This window comes from Amblyomma americanum, chromosome 8, assembly GCF_052857255.1.
Source record: "Amblyomma americanum isolate KBUSLIRL-KWMA chromosome 8, ASM5285725v1, whole genome shotgun sequence".
NCBI classification, from domain to species: domain Eukaryota; kingdom Metazoa; phylum Arthropoda; class Arachnida; order Ixodida; family Ixodidae; genus Amblyomma; species Amblyomma americanum.
Window position 1 is genome coordinate 94,813,526 of NC_135504.1, and position 23,006 is coordinate 94,836,531.

The 23,006-nt window shown below is 47.9% G+C and overlaps 1 protein-coding gene across 1 annotated transcript in view; it reads right to left on the bottom strand.

Moving 5' to 3' along the window:
* Nucleotides 1–7,467: 7,467 nt before the first annotated feature.
* The window catches only part of LOC144102003 (BTB/POZ domain-containing protein 3-like), a 145,788-nt gene continuing 130,249 nt past the window's right edge, over nt 7,468–23,006 (bottom strand). The window contains exons 3-4 of the mRNA XM_077635248.1: nt 11,769–11,989; nt 7,468–8,403 (exon numbers count right to left, since the gene is read on the bottom strand). Of these exons, the coding sequence (XP_077491374.1) occupies nt 7,815–8,403; nt 11,769–11,989 (810 nt within the window). The 3' untranslated portion in view covers nt 7,468–7,814. The remainder of the gene's footprint in view (nt 8,404–11,768; nt 11,990–23,006) is intronic.

Here is a 23,006-nt window from a genome sequence, read left to right on the forward strand (position 1 = left end):
ACCAGGGACGACAGTTCGAATCGAACCTTTTCAGGCTCCTCGGGCTGACCATCGGGTTCGAGCGCTCGAGGACCACCAGCTACCACCTGTGTGCCAACGGGATGATCGAGCGTTTCCACCGTCAGTTCAAAGCAGCCATCATGTGCCATCCGGACTCAACCTGTCTCGAAGCCATCCCAGCCGTCGCCCTAAGTATTCGTGCCACCTTCAAGCCGGACATTCAGGCTACACCCGCCGAGCTCGTCTACGGGGAACCACTCCGTCTTCCAGGCGAATTTCTTGCTGCACCGCCAACCACCACCGCGACGTCAGAACCCACTGATTTCGTCGCCCGGCTTCGACGCACCATCGCTGCCCTCCGGCCGTCACCTGCAGCTCACCACTGTAAGACTTCCCCTTTCGTCTTCAAGGATCTGGCAACGTGCACGCAGTTTTTTCCGCGACGACACTGTCCGCAGGCCTTTCCAGACACCTTACAGCGGCCCCTACCCAGTTCTCCGTAGCGACGACAAAACCTTCACCCTGCGTTTTAATATGAACGATGTTCGCGTCTCTATCGACCGGCTGAAGCCAGACTACATCGACTTCGCTGAACCAGGAAATATCAGTGCACCCACAGGCGTCCATCCACGACCCCCGATATCGCAGCCTGCTTCTATCACTACATTCTATGGACGTCGGGTACGCTGCAGAGATTTTTACAAGCCCTGAGGGCTCTCCATTCCGCGGGGGGGGGGGGGGGGGGGGGGAGGGGGGGGTTGATGTGGCGACACACATTTCCGCGCAGCCTTTACCTTGTTATCATCAGGCCCAGCGTGACACGGCCACAAGCTGGGCCACGTTCCCGACAAAACCCAGCGCCACCGCTGCGTCACCGACGATGGCTGCAAAAACAGGCTGCCCGGCTGGGAAGAGCGCTAGCCTACCTTCCGCTACGGAGACGAGCGTAGCGTCGACGTGCTCGGCCGCTGCCATCGGCAATCGAATAAACCCTTGTTTCGTTTTTATGTTGAGATTCGTCCTTCGGCCGAAATGACATGATAATGTGGTACGTCGTACTACTTCCAATAGCTAGCTGCCTGTCGTGAACTATTGTTCTATTAAAAGCAGGTTGATCATTGTTTTAGTTTATTATTTTACACTCCCGCAATCCTGCATTGAGTGTTTGGGGCCTCAAGCATGCGCTGCATCGCTTCCCCTGGGTTTCAGGGCAGGACAATGTCACGAGAAAATCGAAAACCCTACTAAGGCGTTACCCTTTAACCCTTCGCTCCATCTCAACTGAACCTTCCCAATGTTACTTGTACGCACGTGCTAACTAAATTGGAGAGTTTATGTCCGCTTGTTCGACACACTTCCCCACTATAAACCTATCACTTTTCCTCTCTGGCTCCTTCAGCTTCCCGCCGAGCCTGCTCCCACGCCTCAAGAGAGCCTTGGCCTCAAAGGCTGTTCTTCTCAGTTACATAGCCTACCCAGTATTGAGCTGACACCTTCATTAATGGAGGGTATTTTTAATTGCAAATCAGTGCATGTTTTAAATCATGCTTACGTCCTGAAAAATGTATATCGTATCGTTTTCGTGGCATGTCGGGAATAGTTTTTTTTTGCCATGTCTTTATCCCTTTGCCGGCCAGCCCACAGAAATGTGCGAGACATGAATTTTTTTTATCCCAGACCAAACGTAAACATGGCTAGCAAGTTCGAGAAAAAAAACTATACACAATAAATCTCTCAAAACTTAATCAAAAAGGCATTTTTTTGAAAACTTCCCGGACGCTTTCTAGGAGAAAATACCAGTTTCAAAAATTCGCAATTTCCAAATATTCAATGTTTGATGCCATTAAAACAACTTCTACACATGACCATTTACATCCCATAAACAAACTAAACTGAACGGTCGGATTTCTTTGTTCGATTATTGCTCTTCGAGGTCGTTCAAAATATATATGTGAAGCTTATTAACACGAAAAAATTAACCCTTATTCCTTGATGTAAAGCCCCATACCAGGGGCATTTGAGGTATCAAATAAAAACAAATGAACCGGCAAAATGTGTCAGCTCGGTATTTACATAGGACGCAGGCTTCACAGCAGAGATCTAAGTATATTTAAGTTGCAGGAAACCTATGCTTAGATATGGGGAAGTGGAAACCAGCTTTCATGGTCCAACTCAAGTAACCGTCGCACTTCATCCAACGGGGAGACCGCCGGATAAAGTCGACATTTACTTGAGTTTTGTACCATGAAAAGAAAGATGGTTTTTACTTCCCCATATCAAAGCATCGGTTTCCTGCAACTTATTTCAAATTAGATCTCAGCTGTAAAGGCAGCGTCATCAATAAACTACAAGCTGACACATTTTGTCGGTTCATTTTTTTATTTTATACCTCGAATGCCGCTGGGATGGGGCATAACACGAGGGAATAACAATTAATTTTTTGTGTATAATTCCTGACATAAATATGTTAAACGACCGCGAACAGCAAAAAGTGAGCAAAGAAATCAGACCGTTTTGTTTAGTTTGTTTATAGAGGCGTAAAAGCTCATGTGTCGAAGTTGTTTTAATGGCCTTTCAAGCAGTCATTGTATGGAAAATACGAATTTCTGAAACTCTTGTTTTCTTTTCCAAAGCTTTTATTCGGTATTTTTCTATTGTTTACACTCTTAACGCTTTTTTAGTAGACGTGGTGTCCAAGTAGCATTATTGACGATGCCTGCCTCGTACCAACCGCGAGAGCGATTTGGTTGTAAATTTGAACTTGAATGAATCAGCTTTGATGCGTGCACACAGGTTGTGGCTGTATGCAATCTTCGTGCGGTAAAACTTTGAATAAAGCGTTGTATCCGTTTTGTTGTAGCCATGTGAGCTTACTGTAGCTGCGAAAAAAAAAACTGCTCTGCACCGCATTCCATGGTGGGATCCGACAGCCGTCGCCTTAGGTTTACCTGGTAGAACACCGGATGCGAAATTCGAAGGTAGTGAGTTCGGATCCCACTGGTGGCATGTGGTTGTTTTTTCTTCTGCTTTCTTTATTCTTCCATTCATGGAGACTACAATTAAACAAAAAAGACATCCTCCAGGCACCTTGATTTCAGTGACTGTTGCCTTCCCTCGTGTATGCCATAATGAGCAGGTTTTTCAATTCCCTTCTCTGCTGAATACTTTGAGGGCCTCGAATCTGGCAGTCTTCTTGCCATAGGCAGCATGGGACGCTTCTCGCATAGTTTCTTTCCGCACCGTTATACCACGTTCCTACGTGGCACTTGCGGTAGCAGAGGACGTGCTACATCCGTGGTAGTGGACGAGGGTGGCGCTACTGAACACACTCAAGGTTTGGTTACACTGCACATAAATATCCTAGAAAGCAGAGATTGGGCAGCCGTCATCGTTGTTCAGTTGGTAGAGCACCAGCCACGAAATTAGGAGGTAGTGGGCTCGGATACCTGCGGCAGCACGTGGTTGTTTTTCTTTTGCTTTTTTGTTCTCCCATTGATGAAAAACTACAAGTAAATAAAAAAACATCCCCTATGATCCTTGATTTCGGTTACTGTTGGCTTCCGTGATGTGTTCCCAAGAGGGATAGATGGTGGCAGCGAGTCGGCTGTCGGGTTCCTGTGCGTTAGTCCCTAGACTTTGTGTTGCTGCCGAGCTGATGTTGAGCCGCACAAGAAATCTTTCAGAAGAGAAACCACTATAGCTACGACGCGATCATACTGAAATTCACGGTAAAGTTATGAAGCTCATGCAAACCGGCTGCAACGGCTCACGACCACGTTTCACCCTTGCCGACCTACTATCCACACCACCACACGTACACCAAGGTGCCTCAGGGAAGCCCGATACTAATGTTGGTTCAGAATATGATTCTCGAGCTAAAAGTACTGCTTTTGTGGTTTAGTGAAACCAGCGATGGCAGACACCAGAGTGCAAGGTATCTTTTAAGTTGGTTAAAAAAATTCTAATAGTTTACATTGTAACTATAGCAAACAGAGACCGGCTGGCGATTAGACATTTGTTAGCGGCTGTTACTTATTGCCATCAGTTTTACAATTTTGATACGGAATTAACGTCGGAGCTGTGAGTTAAATAGGCTGTGAAACACTGCTTGAACGGATGCTGGATATACTTCCGATTTATTCCTTATGTCACAGAGATGCTGACTACAAAAGAATTACAGGAATCGATGCATAGAAACGAGAGTTATGCAATGAAGAAAGTTCAAAATACAAGTAAACAAAATGCTGCCCTCAACTCCATTTTCGCGTGGATTCCCACTTCGATTTAAATCTCCCAATGACGACACTGGCGGGACCAATCAAAACAGCCTATCTGTGCACGTCGCGGAAGTTTTCATACCATGGTTGCTTAATCGCTCTAACCTCCCGCGCTTTCTGACGTGAAACGAAGCGTAGGCTACTCGCTAAGCCTAGCAGCTCTGTAAATGCGGAAACTAAGAAAATATACCGCTAAAATGTTTGTGGTGCGGGCATCTTCAGAAAAAGCGAGATTCGTGCGCCTTGCGTTTGCCGCTAACGTGAGAGACAAAAAAGATTTAGCTGTGCGTAAGCAACGGCTTAGCGTACGCAAGGAGTTTGCGTGGACGGTAGTGCGCATGCGCAGAACGCAAGCGCAAGCCCTGCGTCTTGCGTGCGTACGCTATCCAGCGGACTTTGCGTTGCGTGGCTTGCGTACGTTAACGTCGACAAGATGGCGGCGCCCGCTCGCCCGCTTCGGATTAAATACGTGTCGCCGCTGGATTCTCCGACGCAATAGCTGGCTCAAATGGTAGCGGTTCGCTTTCATTTCGCCTACTCTTGCCTACACGTAGCGGTATAAGCGATAACTAGCCCCTGCTTTTCAGATAATTTGGCGATTTTCAAGCTCGTAAGCCTAACTAAATGCAGTGTGTTTTCTTTGTAGCAACGGCACCTGGCGAAAGTTTTGTAGCTTTTAGTCAGTTCTTACATTTTCTTCGGTTTGCATAGTTTTTCTTCTTGGAACAAAAAGGGGCTCCCAATGCGCTCACCCTCGTTATCAGTAATCACGGATGAAATTTTCTTCAACCGAGCGTTGATTTGCTTTCACGTCTTGTTACTAGATGGCGCTACTGTTTACGCGCGCGCTTGAAGGACGCTACGGCAAGGCCAGCTAAAACTATACTTCGGAGCGGACAGCGTAACGCACGCAGCGCCGTAGCGCTTTGCGTACGCAAGCACTTGCATACGCACAGCCAAAACGGTCTACAGACAGGCGGCAGGGACGTATCGGTGCTGAAGCGAGAGGCCCTGCTTCGACCGGTGGCGCCATGTTGCCTGAACGTGGAGCTATTTTTATTGTTGCACTAAAGAGCCCCCGTAGGAGCGCACGCATTCCATTCGCAAAATTGGAGGAAGCGATCTCCGCCGTAGCTACGTGCTCCGTTCTTGATCCGGCGGAGCGCTCGCGATCTGCCATTGAAATTCAAGATAAGGCTCACCCTGTGTCCCCTCAAATTTTTGTTCAAAGTAATGTGTATCGGGTTCTGTGACATGCACTGCTGCTGCTTTGTAAGGGACGATGACTTGTGAAGCTGCCGCCTCGACTCTCTCATCATTAATAGAAATGAACAAAAATAAATTAAACGATCTTAAGACACGCGTATTGCTATAACCTAGGCGTGCAGCTCTACAATTGTTCGTACAATTATCCTGCCGTGCTGAAGGTTCTTGCACAGCACTGCCACGTTTAAGAATCCGCACATAATATGCGACGTCCTTGTCGATTGCAAAGGCGTCCAAGACCTACGCAACAAGGAAGCAGCATGTATGTTGCGCGCATTTTGGCACCAAATCCTGATATGTGCAGACTGAAGTTCCACCCACAGCAGGGCATAGACTTGGCCTTGAAAACTCGCATTGTCGCGAAGACGGTCCTTAAATTAATTGTGCCAGTCAGGCATTCCCAAGTACCTAGGACATCATTCTTAGCTCTTCTTTCATTTCCTGCGGCTACGCACCACATTATCGAATTAACGGAAAATGGCAGCAAGTTGACCTGCGCTTTGCTTGTGCCTGAAGTCTGTTTAACAGTGTGTCGCGCTATACATACTTATCCTGCAGAAAGTTCATGGCTGCCATTAACAACCTGGAACCTTTACTTACGCAGCAAAGTCGATACCCCCACGAATGTTCTCAAGTGGGGCTGTCTGAACTAACCACCAATAGAGTAAATTGGTGGGCTAGTTGGTTCATACTGCGCAATGGTGGAACCAGAGAAACAGACGCAGCAGATGAAAAAGGAGGCACACGCACAACACCGCGGTGTTGTGTGTCTGCCTCCTTGTTCTTGTCTAGCGTCTGTTTCGCTGGTTCCACCATTGCTCATTATGAACCACCCATCCTACTTCTAGCAAAGCAGGCAGCCTGCCACCGGTGCGCCAGGCAAGTATGGCTGAGCGTTGGTGTATTTATAAGCTCCACATAAAAGTTTGCAAGTAAACAAATGTCGAAGACGATGGTGCCGCAGTGCGGTCCCCAACGAAGGCGCCTCTTGCCATCCCGCGGTGACAGAAGTCTGCGAAGTGAGATACGCACGAGTTACAAGTTGTCTAGCTTACGGTGCACAATAAACATGAATTTCCCTCCACGCATACTAATGACAGAAATTGATCTTGCTCAAAATTAAGGGCTTCAACTAATTACCGGTACAGCCGAGCAGCTGCAACCATATTTTCATTTATTCAGGTTTCCTTTTTGGTCATGCTACTTCACCGAGTTGTAATGGGCAGCGGCAAAAAAAAACGTAAAAGCTTCCATTTGTTTTGAAAGTACTATCTTGGTGCCCCCAAGACCACGTAGTCCAGAAGAGGGCCAGCAATAGCGCGTGCCACCTTGCTGGATGCCAAGAGGACACTGAATCTCCCCACACCACCGATGCCTGTCAGCAAAAAAAAAAAAAAGGGAGACAGCACATTCGTGTACAGGCCACCGCATTTTCTCCCACTCATTCACTCTCCCACCTAGAGACTAAAACAAATATAACGGACTAGATTTCGTTCGTTGCCCTTTCCACCTCGACGGGCAAAGAGAGAGTGAAAATACTGCGCATAAGGAATTCTGCCACCTGGCGTTAACAACTGTGGTCTTCCCGCGGATTCTTCAGTTTCGGAGGGAAGCCTCGTTTTTTAGAAGCGTGTTATGGCTTTAATGAAATAGCGCAGGCTGGCACAATTGGTGCTAGTTTGCAACCACTGAGTAATAACACAATTAGAAAATTGGCACATGAATCATCGCATCAGCAATAAGGCATGAAAGGCTTTTCTTTTCACTAGTGTCAAGAAATCCACCTCACGTTAAGGAGAGAAACGACGCCATGCTCAGTGAATATTCGTGATGTGTTATTGACGAAGGCTTTAGAAAGATTTACAAAGGCGACAGCGAAAAAAAATATATATATATATATACCAGCGAATTCAGAAGTACAAGTGTTTATTTTCGGCTTATACGAGCCAGAATGTCTTCGAACCATTACAACAAAAACGTGGCAACAAATATGCTATGACTCGTAACAGTAACGGTACACAGTCGTATTGTGCGAAAAACTAAATCAGTTGCCAAAAATACACAGGAAATAACATTCTAGGGCTCCACTATATCGAGTAGCCCCAAAGTGGAATGCTGATTTTCGGAAGCTAGTACAAAAAAACGTTTCATATTGGTTATTAGGATGCATACCTTGCACACTGAAGAAAGCCTTCCATGTATCTTAAACCATACACAAATTCGCAACTTCCATTGCTGACCACTTTCAGCCAGCCTTCCCAAAGTCCGGGTCTAAAAGCGCTTCTCTCTAATTTTACAGAAACCAGGAGGCATAGTGGTGGGGTCGTCGACAATGATGTTGCTCAACAATGCTAGCGCCTCATTGTCGTCGAATATACCCCAAGAAGCGGGGCCTCTGGAAAAGTCAGTTGCTGAAATTGCGAGAAATCGAAGCTTGGGGAAAAAAGGCTGCATCATTTCTCGAACGCCGACAGCTGATCCACTGTCCTGCTGCTGCCGATTAGTGCACTGCTGCTGTGCCAGTTCATACACAGCCGAGATCACAGCCATCTCAGAAACACCGGCGACATGGTCGAGCACGTAGTTGACGGTGCACTCAAAGCACGAGACGAAACTGGTCGAGGACAACACCCGAAGGCCTTGTTTCCGAAGCATCTCCCTCGCAGGCGCATCTGCGTCCTGTTCACCCGTCGTGAGAATGTTGTCCAGAAAGGCACACACGTCACCAGGCTGTATATAACAGGCAACATAATCTACACATTGCTGTGCAAGTTCCGGTACCATGTACTTAACAGCCGCTGTTTGGGTGTAGAATGCTTCGCTGACATTTGCTGCCAGCAGTCTGCCGCTGTAGAAGTACCTGCGATGTAGAGAAAGGCCAGCTATTAAAGACAAATACAGGTGATGTACTCAGCATTTGGGATCAACTGAAAGCCATAAAACATCTGTGAAAGAAGGAAGTACTATTTTTATACTCTTCAACCTGTCGCCCGAATGTTTCCGCGATTTAGCATTGTGTAACTGTACTCAGCGTTAAGAGCGACATAGCGCATGCAAATGCCCATCGATCGCCAGTGGGTTAATCGAAAGTTGGATTTTTAAGAAGCGTTAACTAACATTTTATTTCTGCTCGAACCCAGCGTCACGGTCCTAATTAGAGTCGCATTATTCCGCGGACGTGATGCTTAACGCTCGCACGTTTGGAACCCCATTAACGTCTTATAATTTTACTTGTGTTTACTGAATATATATTCTACCTGTATCCTGGATCTCTGGTTCCTAGGTAATGGCACTTGGTCCAAGCTAACCCAGTGCCATTTACTACTACAACATGACAGAAGCGAGCCAAGAGGGTGGCACAACAAAGGAAGCATGTCCTCTGCATTTCCTTTGTTGTAGCGCCCTTTTTCCTGACATCCACCATGCAGGCCTAGAAACTCTCCCAGTGCACAGTGTTACTGTTACAATGCAAATAAAAAAGAAGCGACATAGAATACCTGGAAGTAGGGAAAGATGACAAGCCTTCTTGTGTGAAATAGAGATGTGCCTGGTACTCGCAAGAGCTTTCGCGCAGCAGCCAACAAAATACGAGTTAGTGCGGCAAGCTGGTGGAGGTTACCCAACTACATTTTAGAGCGAGAGGTCTACTCCTCGGGGTACACATTCCGTTTATTATGTGAATGAGAAAATGATCTTCAATGCTCCACAAGGCCAGACCGAACTTAATTGCGTGGTAGCATGGTCCAAGCCATACCATAGGTGTCACGTTAAGAGACCGGAAACGGGCAGAGTGGGTAAGGGAACAAATGCGTGTTAATGACATCCTAGTTGAAATCAACAGGAAGCAATGAGCTTGTGCTAGGCATGTAATGCGAAGGCAAGATTACCGCTGGTCCTTAAGGGTAACGGAGTGGATTCCAAGAGATGGGAAGTAAAGCAGGGGGCGGCAGAAGGTTAGATGGGCGCATGAGATTAGGAAACTTGCAGACATAGGGTGGGAGCGGCTGGCAAAAGACAGGGTTAATGGGAGAGACATGGGAGAGGCTTTTTTCCTGCAGTGAGTGTAGTCAGGCTGATGATGATGATGGCCCAAGCTATGGTAGTATGACCACGTGGTCATATGACTATGACCACTGAGTACCTGACCTTGACCTTCGATTTCAGACAGTGAACACCACATCGACAATGACTTTCAATGCCTCACAAGGTAAACCCAACTTAACTGCATGGTGGTATGGCCCAAGCTATGGTAGTATGACCACTTGATTGATTATGACCATTGGGTACCTTACCTTGATCTCTAACCTAGACATTTTATTTCAGAGAGCGGATGCTTAGCAGACCCTTCGCTCGTATAACTGGGTTCAAGCCACGTTGAACGCCAGACATTTTTTTTCTCGGTGAAACTTTAAAAAAGAACTAAGGACTACTCCATAGAGTTACTGTTCTAAGAGTTTTTTAATGTGGCTCTTTCTGAGTACTTAAGGTTTGTCCAGCAACGAATGACGCATTTATGGCCGAGAAAACTTAATTTGTTTTGTAACTTGGTTCAAACTCGCCAATTCTACCGATAAGGATTGATTTCCGCCGTTCTGAACTCAAAAGGAGAGTCGCTCATCCCCAAGGATCAGCGGCTTAAAATTTTTGTGCGGGGGCGCAGGCACGTATATTGCAAAACAGGATGATGATGGCGATACTTGATTTTGATTTTTTGTATTTGCATTCTTATAAAAGCTCCATTTTAGATTATGGTGGTCCCTTCTTTACTCGAATATCGCAGTCTGTCAACAGAGGCAGATGTCTAACTGTCATCGGTATACATTTACAACACAATATGGAGAAAAAGACTTACAGTGGGAGAAATCACTCGAAACGAATTCAATGAAAAAATGAACACCGCTTCTGGTGTACTGCAAACTGTGCATGCGCCACACGCGGTCAAAAAAGAAGAAAAATTAGACATAACGAACAAATGGTGGCATATATATACCAGAACATTGACATCCCCTGAACTATTTAGCTGTATAGAAAGAAGAGTGTTCATGCTCTCGATAAACTGAGACAGTCCTCGTGTTGACACTTCCTTTGTGCACTTTCGTTTTAAAAGGCACAGCTAAAATACATACAGCAAGGATAACCATGTACCGTCTCTGCCAAAAGTAACCAGGCAGGCGCGAATGGCCCGGGAGCGGGAGCGCGGTCGTAAGATGGCATTGCGATCGCCGGCGCTCGCTCCCTGACTACCTCTGATGACGCTGCTTGCTGCCCTCATACTCGCTCCGTCGATGATAAACACCACGCAACAATCGTGAAGGCGCAAACAAACGTTAAAAGCGGTAATCTCGGAGCAAGCGCTAGAGAACGCAATGTCATCTCACGACCGCGCTCCCACTCCCAGGCCGTTTGCGCCTGCCTGGTTACTTATGACAGAGATGGTTGCGTTTAAAGCAGTACACCGCCTACATCAATAAAGGAAATTTAACTTGGCTACTCTCCGTTTGCGCATCCACCTCGTATGCGGGAGGCGTGGGGCTCAATCCCCAGTGCTGCCGGGTATCCAGCGGTGATACAGTGGGTCCGAACTTTCCCCTGAGTGATATAAAACTGGTGATGTTCATCATAGAAGTCAGGAACTTTTTTACGGTAGTAGCGCTGCTAAGGACGACGCCTCTCTAGTCACAGTGGCGGTGGATCTTTTGAAAACATCTTGAGATGAACAAGCACAGTTAAAACGTGCGAGCACCTCGCATGCGGGAGGTTCGGGGTTCAATTCCAAATGACTCCGGATACCCTCCCGTGTTACAATATGTTTCAAGCTTTCCCCTGGTGTGATGCTAGGCTTATGACGAAGAGGAAATCTTGTGCCATGATGATCTTCGGCCACAGATGCCCTTGCGTCATAAAAAATACATCATCATGAAGTTGGCTACTCTGAGGAAGATAAGTGTACAAAGCAAAAAACGCAAGCAGTGTCGTTTTCTTCTCTAGGCGAGCCGCAGCAAGAGCACTTGTTTCTCTGCTTTGCCGTTAGTGCGCCAGTTTTTCGTTTCGCAGAGAACGGGTCGAATAAAAGTGACATACTCCCCAGGGGAAAGCTCCAGTGGCCCTATCGTCAATGTTTCTCCTTCACAGAATTTCGCGCCAATAGCACCGAGAAACAAATCGGCAGAATCGATGGCAATTCACTAAAATTTTCAAGTTCCACGGGAAAATACTGGCACGTACCGAAGCAGGCCATGGAATCCATCTGGGTGCAAGTCAGTGATCGCGATCTTGTCTTCCACTTTGAACCCGCCGTAAAACATGGCTCTGAAGGCTTCATTCTGCAATGCCAGGATCAGACGATGGGCTTTAAAAGACCCACGCTTTCCAGGATAGTGTTGCGATTCGGCAGTAAACTCCACGTCAGCAAGCTCTTGAGATTCAAGAAATGTCGTCAGCGAGAACTGTAAAAAGAGGTAACGGTAGGTTAGTCCAAGAAAGGGAATGTAAAGATAATCAAAGCACTGAGCAAGCGTCTCTCCTCTTCTGTTTTCGAATAGTAAGGGAGCGCAAATGTTAATAGCACCACAGTTTATGCTTCAGCGAAGCACTTACTGAAATGGCTGCCCTATAAGAAGTGTCCTTAATATTTTAGTTTTTTTCACACTGACACCATAACTTCCTTGAATTCATTAGCCTCGCTACAGACGTGTTAACTTGCACGTATTTCGCTCACAGCTACGTCGGTAGAAACTTTTCAACCTGCGGAGAAACAATGCGGGGCTGCCTCTTTTGGCTAGCTCTCGTTTAAGCCTTCAAGCACCCCAGTCGAGCAATGATGCAGGCATACTTAGGCCATTCCTGGTGTCCTGTCATGATTTATTTTTTCAGCTTGCGGCAGCACTCCCAATCGCATCAAGCACCACAAATGAGTTACACACTATGCTGTTGGTAACGTCAAGTGTTGAGCGCCAGCATTAGAACTTGCCAAAGAGCTAATCAGTATGTGATGTGGCTGGTTACCGGGAAGAACTGCATCCAATGCGACCGATAATCAACAAGTTTCAAATAGTTTACTAGCATCGTAGGCATGTAGGGCGCGCCGGAAAATAGCAAGCGGAGAGGGTATATATATAGTGGTCAACGTACCCGACCGAGACTTTACAGTAGTACCTTATTCAACTCATGCATGAATATAGGAGCAATCTGGCATGACAGCATTTAGAGATAAAAATGAAAGTAGAAAGCTTAAGGACATCTAAGACCTAGCAATGTCTGCTTTACACAGGGAGTTGAACGTATAAGGCGGGCACAGCTGATACAGAACTAGAGCAATGGAGGGATATGGGGAGGGGCCTTTGTCTGTCTGTCAGTCAGTCAGTCAGTTTTTGTTTGCAAGAAAATCACATCTTCCTGCGGGTGGCATAGACGTATCATCAATTCAGGTATATTAACCTATAGAGGTCGAAGAGTGTAGAAAAACATGTGGTAAGCATAATTTAGGCTTACAACATGTGGTAAGCATAATTTATGCGGCACACAATAAAATGAACAAGGGCCGAGGAGAAGCCATAGTAAGCTATAGACAAAAGAACATGCTTCGTCCAGGCGAAGGGAAGTCCACTTGCCAACACGTTGTCAAGCGGACTGAGGCCCTAACTTTACTCTTATTTTATTTCAACAGGACAGCACTAAAGGCGCCGCTGAGCAGAAAATCGGCCTCGGCTTTGTGAGCGAAAATTCACCGGCATGGCTATGGCTGTACGTGTCCTGATAGCAACCTAGACGGCAGGTGTGCCACCTAGGTGATGTGACCTTGCGGCGTGATGAAAACCGGCCCATAGGGGTGTGAGCAAACTGGCCCCGCGGCACTTAAATTAATTATTGGTCGCTCGGCAAGAACAACGTGGGCCGCACAAGTTCCTCCGCTGGGACCACGTGTCATCGCGTGGCAGCTGGCGATGAAAGGAGGGGTGTCAGAGCTCCCAGGGATCTATGAATGTGAAGTAGAAAATGAGCTTCTGCATATATGAAAATTTACCCACTACGCTATCGCACTACACCCTTAAGGCGGTGCGTGTGTGTCCCCTGCAATTTTATTTTTTGTTTCATTATTCCTATCTTCCTGCCCCCTCTCTGCCGTCGATAATTTGCACTGGTTTTAGGTGTAAACCGTGTGAAACCAGCGTCCTGCGTGCACCTATGTTGCTTAAGTGTCAAAAGTGACAGGTGCAGAATAAAAACAAAATTACGGCTTCTGACCTGTGCTTTTGAGTGCTTCAAAAGTATTGCTTCACACAGCTCTGGAAAGAGGGTGACGCCATGATCCGTAGCGATTACTTCAGTATGTTACAATCAGCAGTCATTAATAATATTTCGAGCAGTTTTATTATAAAGTATCCACAATTACATAGCCTCGTGGTAGAGCAGCCGCCTCAGCTTCGGGAGGTGGTGGGTTCGACTCCCACCGTCGGCCGGGTACCCACCGGTTTCCTCAAAATGGGTACAAGCTATGACCCGGCCTGGTGCTCAGCTTACTAGGGTGCATGGCTTGGAAAAGGAGCCTGCGCCTTCAAATCCCGTCACTGTGGGCTTTGGAAGAAAAGGATCACAAATGGCCTTCTACCGCATAAGGCAGATTTAACTTTGTTGACGGCGGAACTTATCGCTGATCCATCAGAGCAACTGTGGTCCAGACCCTTCTCCCAAGCATCTCACCCAGAAGAGCCGAGCACCAGGCCGGTGGAAATCTTGTACCCTTTAAAAACCGGTGGGTACCCGCGGCACTGGGGATCGAACCCAGCACCTCCCGAATGCGAGGCGGATGCTCTACTTCGAGGCCACGCTTCGGTGCTAAAAAGGGCCACAAATGGGCTTCTACCACACGAGGCGGATTTAACGTTGTTGACGGCAGAACTTATCGCTGATCCATCAGAGCATCTGTGGTCAAGACCGTTTTCCCAAGCATCTCACCAAGAAGAACCGAGCACCAGGCCGGGAGAAATCATGTACCCATTAAAAATCGGTTGGTACCCGGCGGCACTGGGGATCGAATCCAGCACCTCCCGAATGCGAGGCAGATGCTCTAGCACAAGGCCATACTTCGGTTACTTCGGCTACTAAATCAGCTTGTATGACAATAAAAAGGAATGAGCATAAATAATTTTCCATACACCATAAATAACATACCACTCACTACAGTCACGGAACATAAATATCTCGGTCTACTAATAACTGATGACCTCCGGTGGAACGTCCACGTGGACATGATTAGATGAACAGCTCTAAAACGACTCTTTTTTTACTAGACGACGTCTGCGACTAGCGACTAGCCCGTGCCCAGACTAATCTATTAGCATACAACACTTCGGTTAGATCTGTCTTAGAATATGGCAAGGTCATTTGGTCCCCTCATACTAATCAAAATATTGCCAAACTCGAAGCAGTTCAAAGAAAAGCTGTCAGATTTATGTTTAACAAATACCAAAAAACTGACTCGCCAACAGAAATTTTGAAACGTGAGGGTATACATACACTCCAAATACGTAGTAAACTCGCGCAACACAAGATGATGTATCAACTAATTCATCACCAATAAAACTTGACGTTACTAAATATATTTCCTTTTCTAAAGCAAGATCAACGTGTCACAAATGTTCTAATACACTTAACGAGTACCCTTTCCACACTGACTGCTTCAAATACTCATTTTTTCCGTTTGCCACTCGTGAATGGAACAGACCAAACCCTTCAATAACTAGCAGCTCATCGTTAGGAAAGTTCAACGCTGCTATCGAGAGCTCGGTACTTAATTAGCAAATATTTTTGTGTGTATGTGTTTTCTGTGTTGCTAATATTGCTTCCTATTCTGTGTGCCTTTTTAATGTTAACTTTGTTCAGCTATGCACAGACTACCAGTATTGTTTTCGGAACTATTGCGATGTAACTTCTGTCATGACGCCTATTGAGAGATTAATTTGCCTTGTTTCGATATGGTTATGATACAGTTCGTTGTATTGTTATTCTGCGTTGTATTTTTGGTTGTACTTCCATAGTTAGTTCCAGTGCCTTTGCTGTGCCCTTACTATTAGTTGTCTATTTTACGATCTTCACCAAAATGATGTATTTTTTGAACTGTTATTACTAACCCTATTTTGCCCTCCTGCAACAATCCCAAATGGGATTAGCAGTATATATAAATAAATAAATAAATATAAAACTAAATATTTATATTACGAAATCGCAGCACTCGAGTTTAACAAAACTTGTTCGGTGGCTTACGCGATCGGACGCTTTCCAAAAGTCAATGAAGAAACTAAGCGAGAAGCTTGCACACAAAGGACTCTTAAATTTCTTATTTTCGGTCGATAAAGGCGATTTAAATCCTGCTCCTAAACATTTGCTGTCTACCCTTTAGTATGCAATGTTTATCACAGAACCCTGATATTTGCAAATATTGCATTTTTTAAACACTTAAAAAAATGGTTACAATGAATATTAGATGAAAATCTGGCCGATCATTTCTGCCTAGACCCTTCTGAACAACTGCAACTTTGACAATCTGCATCTTTCTAACGAACACTGGGTGTTCGAGGCAGCAACTAAAGGTGTGTTCTCATGCTTGACTAATAACATTACCATTCACAATATTAAGCTGATTGTCGAACTCTTAAGGTGAGGTTTTCGGCAAGGCTTTTCTTCACCTTCATTTATCAAAATACTACCAGAATTTAGTGCGCACATTCCCGGTCATGTATACTCACTTAAAGTCGATTCAAGTGGAGATAACCATCAGATCGCACATTTTGTAGAGAGCCAGCACCCGTACCTACACGGCCACTAAGGCACTATACCGACGTGAATAGCATTTTCATGCCAGTTACTACGGCCGCGCCTTAGACAACGCATTCCCATATTGCGCTATCTGTGGAAGACCGGATGCATGGTATCTTTGAAGCCATTTTTTTCCGGAACCGAGAGCTTCGCGCATTCCTGAAGATGTACCTGAAACATGTCTGAGCGCAAATTGTGACACGTCACTAGAAAGCATTTAATCTTTAACATATGTCTTTATACAGACGTTACCTATAAACAGATGTATAGTTAGGCATATAACTTGCTTCAAATTGTCAGCACGTAACCCTTCAGTGGTATTGAAAATACACATGCTCATATTGCACGCTAGGGTACAGGCTAAGGCGAGAACTGAACCGCTAGCTTTATTAGACTGGCTTGTCTATACTCTTGCAGAGCTCTGAGTACTTACTTACACAGCGACATCAGCCTCATCGGAAGTTTCGCGTAAGCACTTCTGTGCTTTTCGCCCACGAGTCGTAGCAACAAAGGATGCGGGCATTGCGGCCTAAGCAGAAGTGTTAAAAATACCTGTGGCCACTTCAAGCAGACGCGGTTCAGCTTAAGCCCAAAGCACGGCAGCAGATGGCAGCCAACCTAAACTAATACCAATAGCCATTTCACAAACCACCGGTTTCATTGCCATATGTAATCTTTGTCAAAGACGAGAGAGGGATTAAAAGGAAGGGGGAAGACAGGGATGTTAACCAGAAGGGTGTTCTGGTTGGCTACTCTGCACCGGGGAAGAGGGAACCACTTTATTCCTTAAACCATACTGGTCTTAACGGGCAATTTCTCCCTAGCCATATGTGTTATCAGCTGTGTTACAGCACTGTCAAATTCAGGTGCAACCGGACTAATTTGATGGTAGAGTTCTGAATCACTTTAGAATAAAGAAGTCAATCGCCCTGCGCTGATCGAGAGAAGTGGCATCATTGCCTGGCGTCGCAGGCTCCTGCGGGCGATCAAGGAATTCCGAGGACAGGGCTGGTACGAGTCGATCCTTGCTTATTTTCTTTCGCAGCACGTTTAGACTGGCTTCATATAGAGATTCATGATAGCGTTGCAACCTCGCCGTCGTAACAGTGAGTGTTGCTTCAGAATAACACATTTAAAAGCTATCGTCTTAACCGCGTTGCTGTTGCCGACCTTTTGCGTAGATGGGACGTTAACGGCCAGTTTTGCGCTACGTTTGGGTGGGGCACGTGTCTGCATTCGCCAGATTTAATCGCTTAATCCCAATTGATGCGGCAAGCAAGAACAACAAAACTGTCGAAATATCGTAGCACTGCAATAGGTAGCGCCATCTCGTAGACCCCGCTGGAATGAATGAACACCCACTGTACACTTCCCGTTTCTCTGGTGGTGCGAGTTACTGACGCTACTGCTGTGAACGTTGGCAATTTTTGTTCGCAGTCAGTGCAAGTGAAGAGATTTCAAATGTTGACGAATTGTTCAAATACCCCATACAAACATACAGCGAATATAAACGGGCTACCAAATGCCGCCTGGACGCGAAATATAAACCCGAACAAGAGAGCATTAAAGCCGAGACAGTTCTTTTTCTCGATTGTCTTTGAGCGGCTGTTTGTGAGACAGTGGGCAGCGGTGTGCTTGTTGCAGTGTGTTGCCTACTTACATGCATCAGTGCGTTTCTTTACTTACAAGCATTAACTCGTGCACTCAGTTGTTTCGCATTCTTGGTGCATCATTCACCTAGATGAAACCTGGGTCAACGCAGGGCACACAAAAGAATACGTCATGCAGGACAAGACTGTGATGTCTTCTCAGGACGCCTCATTTAGAGACGACTCAGAGAGATGACTCATTTGCATGCTGTGATCAACTTTGTGTGTGTGTGTGTGTGGGTGGAAACGTGAAAATATGTGCGCATGTGGGTGTGCGTGTTGATCAGTCTACCTAGGAAAGAAAGAGGACTCATCGGCATGCTGTGACACGGCCGGACTGGAGCGGTAGCGGGGCGTGTTCTTGTTACGGCCTGCGCATTCGCCTGGCGAGCAAGCGAAAAATTTCTCAGCGCCTCGAGCCACCACTAGCAGCGTGAGGGTGCGGCGGCGCTACCCCTCCTAAAGTCACTGACCCCTCTCTTCTTTGCACGCTGCCCCTGTAGCGCCGGTAGCACGTTGAATCACGGCTCGACTAGAGGCAGCAGCGTGCGCTTTTTCTTGAATTTGCGAGTTTTGGGGCATTCCGGCGTCGATAATTTATTCGTCACGGACTTCGTGCACTTTGACCTTTGTCTTATCATGGTAAATCGCACCATGGTGTACTGTTGTGTTCCGTTTTGCAAATCTCGGTCCGGGAAGAGTCCCGGTGTTTCTTTTCATCACTTTCCTAGTGATGCAGATCTGTGCGCTAAGTGGCTGAAGAACATTTCGAGAAAAAATCTCGTCATCAATGACAAGTCTGCATGGACTGTAGTATGCAGCAAGCACTTTCGTGACAGTGATTATGCTCCCGGATGTCGCATCAAAAAACTCCTCCCAAGTGCTTTTCCGACTTTTTTGAAGCGTACCCCTCCTATCTGGCACCTTGCTCTAAGAAAGCTCGGAAATATCCCACAGATCGAGACCGTGCCCCCCTTCGGATACCAGTCAAGCGGAAAGCAGACGCAGCAGAATGTGAGCATGGTATTCCCAGCACAGCCAACGATGTTCCTGAAAAGCGCACGATCCTTAATATCACCACACAAACGACAAACAACGCCACTCAGTGCGCTAGTCGAAACCTTGCAATGATCGGAAGACTTCGCTCGCAGGTTACGTATCCCCGTCCTATGCATACGAAGGTCCTGCAGGATGTCAAACGAAAAGAAAGTGGTCGAGTACTGCAGTAACAGTAAAAGCCATGCTTCGGTCAAGAAGATCGTTGCGGATTCGCGGGAAGTAAACAAGAAGGCAGTACTAAACGTTCTTCATCGTAGGGTCTCTTCCTTTGCTGCAGACCTTACTAGGTTCTTTGAGTTGCTTCTTCTCCGCACCAGAGGTGCCCACCGCCCGAGACGGTTGCTTTGTTGGATGACCGCAGACTTCTTTTCCGCACCAGGGGTGCTCCGTCGTTGACGGTATTGCGATGACTCAGAATGCAGGCGTTAAGGGGAGTATGAATTGAGTGTATTATACGAAATGTTTACATTGCAAGCACTTTGATATACATGAGACAAATTGAAAACGGTAAAAAGGTTGAAGAACAAAATGGTGGGACTGGCTAACACTAGGGGAGACCAATACTCGGCATAGCCGAAGATGCATTACATCTGACCTTAGCCCAGAACATATTCCAGGGCTCCGGGCCCTGGTTTTAAAGACCTAAAGGCCCAGCCCATCCCTTGCATCACCCAATCACGACAAACTAATTCGTGATTGGTTTACAAACTGCATGGCACGCCTTCCAGTTTCGGCAAGGTTCAAAGCCCTCTCCCTAAAATACACAGCAGGAAAAGAGCATCAAAATCGCTATAAGAAAATAGATTTCGGGAATGGACCCTCGAAACGAGTGGCCCACCAGGTTTACGTGCCACGCCCCATACTTCCACAGTATGATTCGAACTCTCTCCCTCAGAAGAAAAAAAAACACAAACAACCACACATCGTACCCGCACGTGAAAGCGGTTTCCTTTGACTCTCGGTTTCCCTTGACTGAAGCTGTTCCGCAATTAGCTCTGTCATCGGACTACAGCGGGGCGCTTCCGCGGTGGAGCCCGTCTGATCGTTTTTATTTACGACCCTCCTTGACGAGCTTACTCCTTTTCACGAGATGCTTGTCGCAAGGTCGCATCGCGTTTGGCCCCGTTCTGACGAGGGGACCGAACAATGCGAGGGATCAGAGCGCTTGACCGTCGCTGTCAGGGGCTCTTGACACCAAGGGCGCTCCTTTTCAGTGTGGCGCCCCGCCGCCGCCCCCCACCGAAGGGGAGGGGTAGAATTTTAAAGAGGAGGCCGCCTCATGGAGACGACGAGCGGGCGACCGGTTCTAATGACACCGCGAGTCGTACGATCCCTTTACACGCCCTTCCCAAGGTTTTACCAGGGGCCCAAATGGCACCTGTAGAATCATAACCCAAGAAGGGATCGTAAACAGCCCCGAAACCGCCCGCCGGGAGGGGGGGGGGGGGTTGGTTTTGTCAGCAAAGAGGCCCCTCGCCGTTCGCTGCGACCGAACAACATGAATATCCAGGGGCCAGATCCCACTGCGGTTCCGTTCGGGAACCAGTTCCTTTGGTCTCCTCTCATTGGCCGATCTTCGTCACGTCCGGCGTGACGAAAAACTTCCGGAGGCTGCTCCGCGTTTTTCGTCTACGTCACGGGGCGTGGCCACGGCGCCGAAAGGAACCGTTTCGCCGGCCGGCACAAGAACCGCGGCGAGTAGGTCCACTTCGCGGAACCGCTTGTAAACAAACATGGCGGCGCCCATGACCCCGTATCTTTTCGCGGCTCTTTGCGGCCGCACTGGGCAGAGAAGACCTAAAAACAGGGAAGATGCCTTCGATCTGCCGGAGGAGGATTTCCGCCGCCATTTCAGGATGAGTAAGGCGCTGGTGCGTAGGCTGTGTGCTGATCTTGAGGGCGAAATCGGGACAAGGGGGCCGACCGGACTGGCGACAGAAGCGAAAGTTCTCTGTGCGCTTCGGTTTTTTGCAACCGGGAGCTTTCAGACTTCTGTCGGCAGTGAGGTGACCATCCAACTCTCGCAGTCCTCAATGAGCCGCTGCATCAGCGCAGTAGCGCTAGCTATAACTCGCGTAGGCAAACGAAAAGGGTGGGTGACCTTTCCATCCGCGCCAGCGGAAAAGCAGCAGGCAGTGGCAGAATTTTTGCACCGCGGCCGAATTCCTGGTGTCGTTGGCTGCATCGATGGAAACCTCGTTGCCATCAGTCAGCCCAAAGGCCTCAGCCCTGGTGAAACGCAGGCATTCATGACGAGAAAGGGCTACTACGCCCTAAACACGATGTTGGTAAGTACTACAAGTCTGTCCACGCGTTAAAACAAAACCATAATTCGCGAATTTCAGCCGCCGGCGTGGATTGCGTGCATTTGCATGCTTAAATTTGAATGCACTCAAAATCAGAGTGAGGAAACGTCATTTACATTGTCGGGTAACATGTTAACTAACGATACTTACGAGAAACAAATTCTGCCGAGGTTTCCGCATTATTTTCTTAATATTGCCACCTAGTGTTGCCAGGTGGCGCAAGCTGTCCGCGAAGACGATGAGGTTGCGATCGTGCTATCGCGGATCGGCCGCCATTACCGTCTCCTCTTGCCGACTCCAGCTGTTGAAGCGTCTCTCCGTGAGAACTCCGTGACAATTTGGTGGAGGTGCTGGGTACGAGTATCCCATGCAAGAAACCCCTCCAGGGAGCCGTGCCGCCAGCCCTGCGCCGATTGACACCCCGGTACACCGCTTCAGCCGGAGGCTGCAGGGACTTTCACCGGAGCTTGGACCACTCGCGACAGTCATGATACCAGCCACCGGTATTCTCACGCAAGCTGCCGGTGCTACACCTGCCCACTATACCTTGCAGACCCCGCGGGTTCCCAAGGCCTTCCACGGGGACCTTTTCGAAGACGTGGAGGACTGGTTCCTTCACTTCGAGCGTGTGGCTGCTTATAACCAGTGGGACGACGCCGCGAAACGAAGAAACGCCTACTTTAGCCTAGAGGATGGCGCCCGCACGTGGTTTGAGAACCGTGAGGAAGTTCTAACTTCCTGGCGAGAGTTTCGCCGTCGCCTGCTGGAGGCCTACACCAGCGCGGATCGCCGCGAAAGAGCGGAGCGGGCAATCCAGTCCCGCGTCCAGCTACCGAACGAAAGCGTACAAATGTACGTCGAGGACATGACGCGGCTCTTCAGGAGAGCTGATCCTGCCATGCCTGAAGAGAAGAAACTTCGGCACTTAATGGGAGGCGTCAAAGAGCAGCTGTTCGCAGGCCTCGTGCGCAGCCCACCATCTACAGTTGCTGCATTTCTTTCGGAAGCCACAACGATGGAGAAGGTCCTGCAACAGCGTTGCGCCAGTTACGACCGGCCCGTGCATGCTGCTGCAGTCACATCATCGTTTGCCACCATCGGACAGCATCCTGATGATTTGCGGGAACTTATTCGCACAATCGTGCGTGAGGAGCTTCACAAATTTTGTAGCCCGTCGCAGCCTGCGCTCGGTTCCATCTCCGCTCTTGTACGAGAGGAGGTGCAACAGGCGTTCCGGGGCCCTGTTCCTGTGGTCGACGTACCACCTCTGCCTGGGGACTACCACCGTCCGACGTACGCCGAAGTTGCAAGGCGTCCGGCTCCCGCTTCGCCGCCACCAATTCACGCCACGCCTCAAGCCCCGCGGCCCTCTGTGCAACCGGTGCAGTACTTCGAGGATCGTCGAGCACCCCTCCGAAAGGCCGACGTTTGGCGTACACCTAACCAACGACCGCTCTGTTTTCACTGCGGAGAGCCAGGTCATCTTTATCGAAATTGTTATTACCGACGCATCGGCATCCAAGGCTTCCGCACCGACTCACCGAGACCCCGTCAAGGTGAACGACCCCCTGAAATTGAAGAATTCCTTGCGGACCAGCGCAATCCATCCCGAGCGCAGCGGCAGTCGCGCTCAC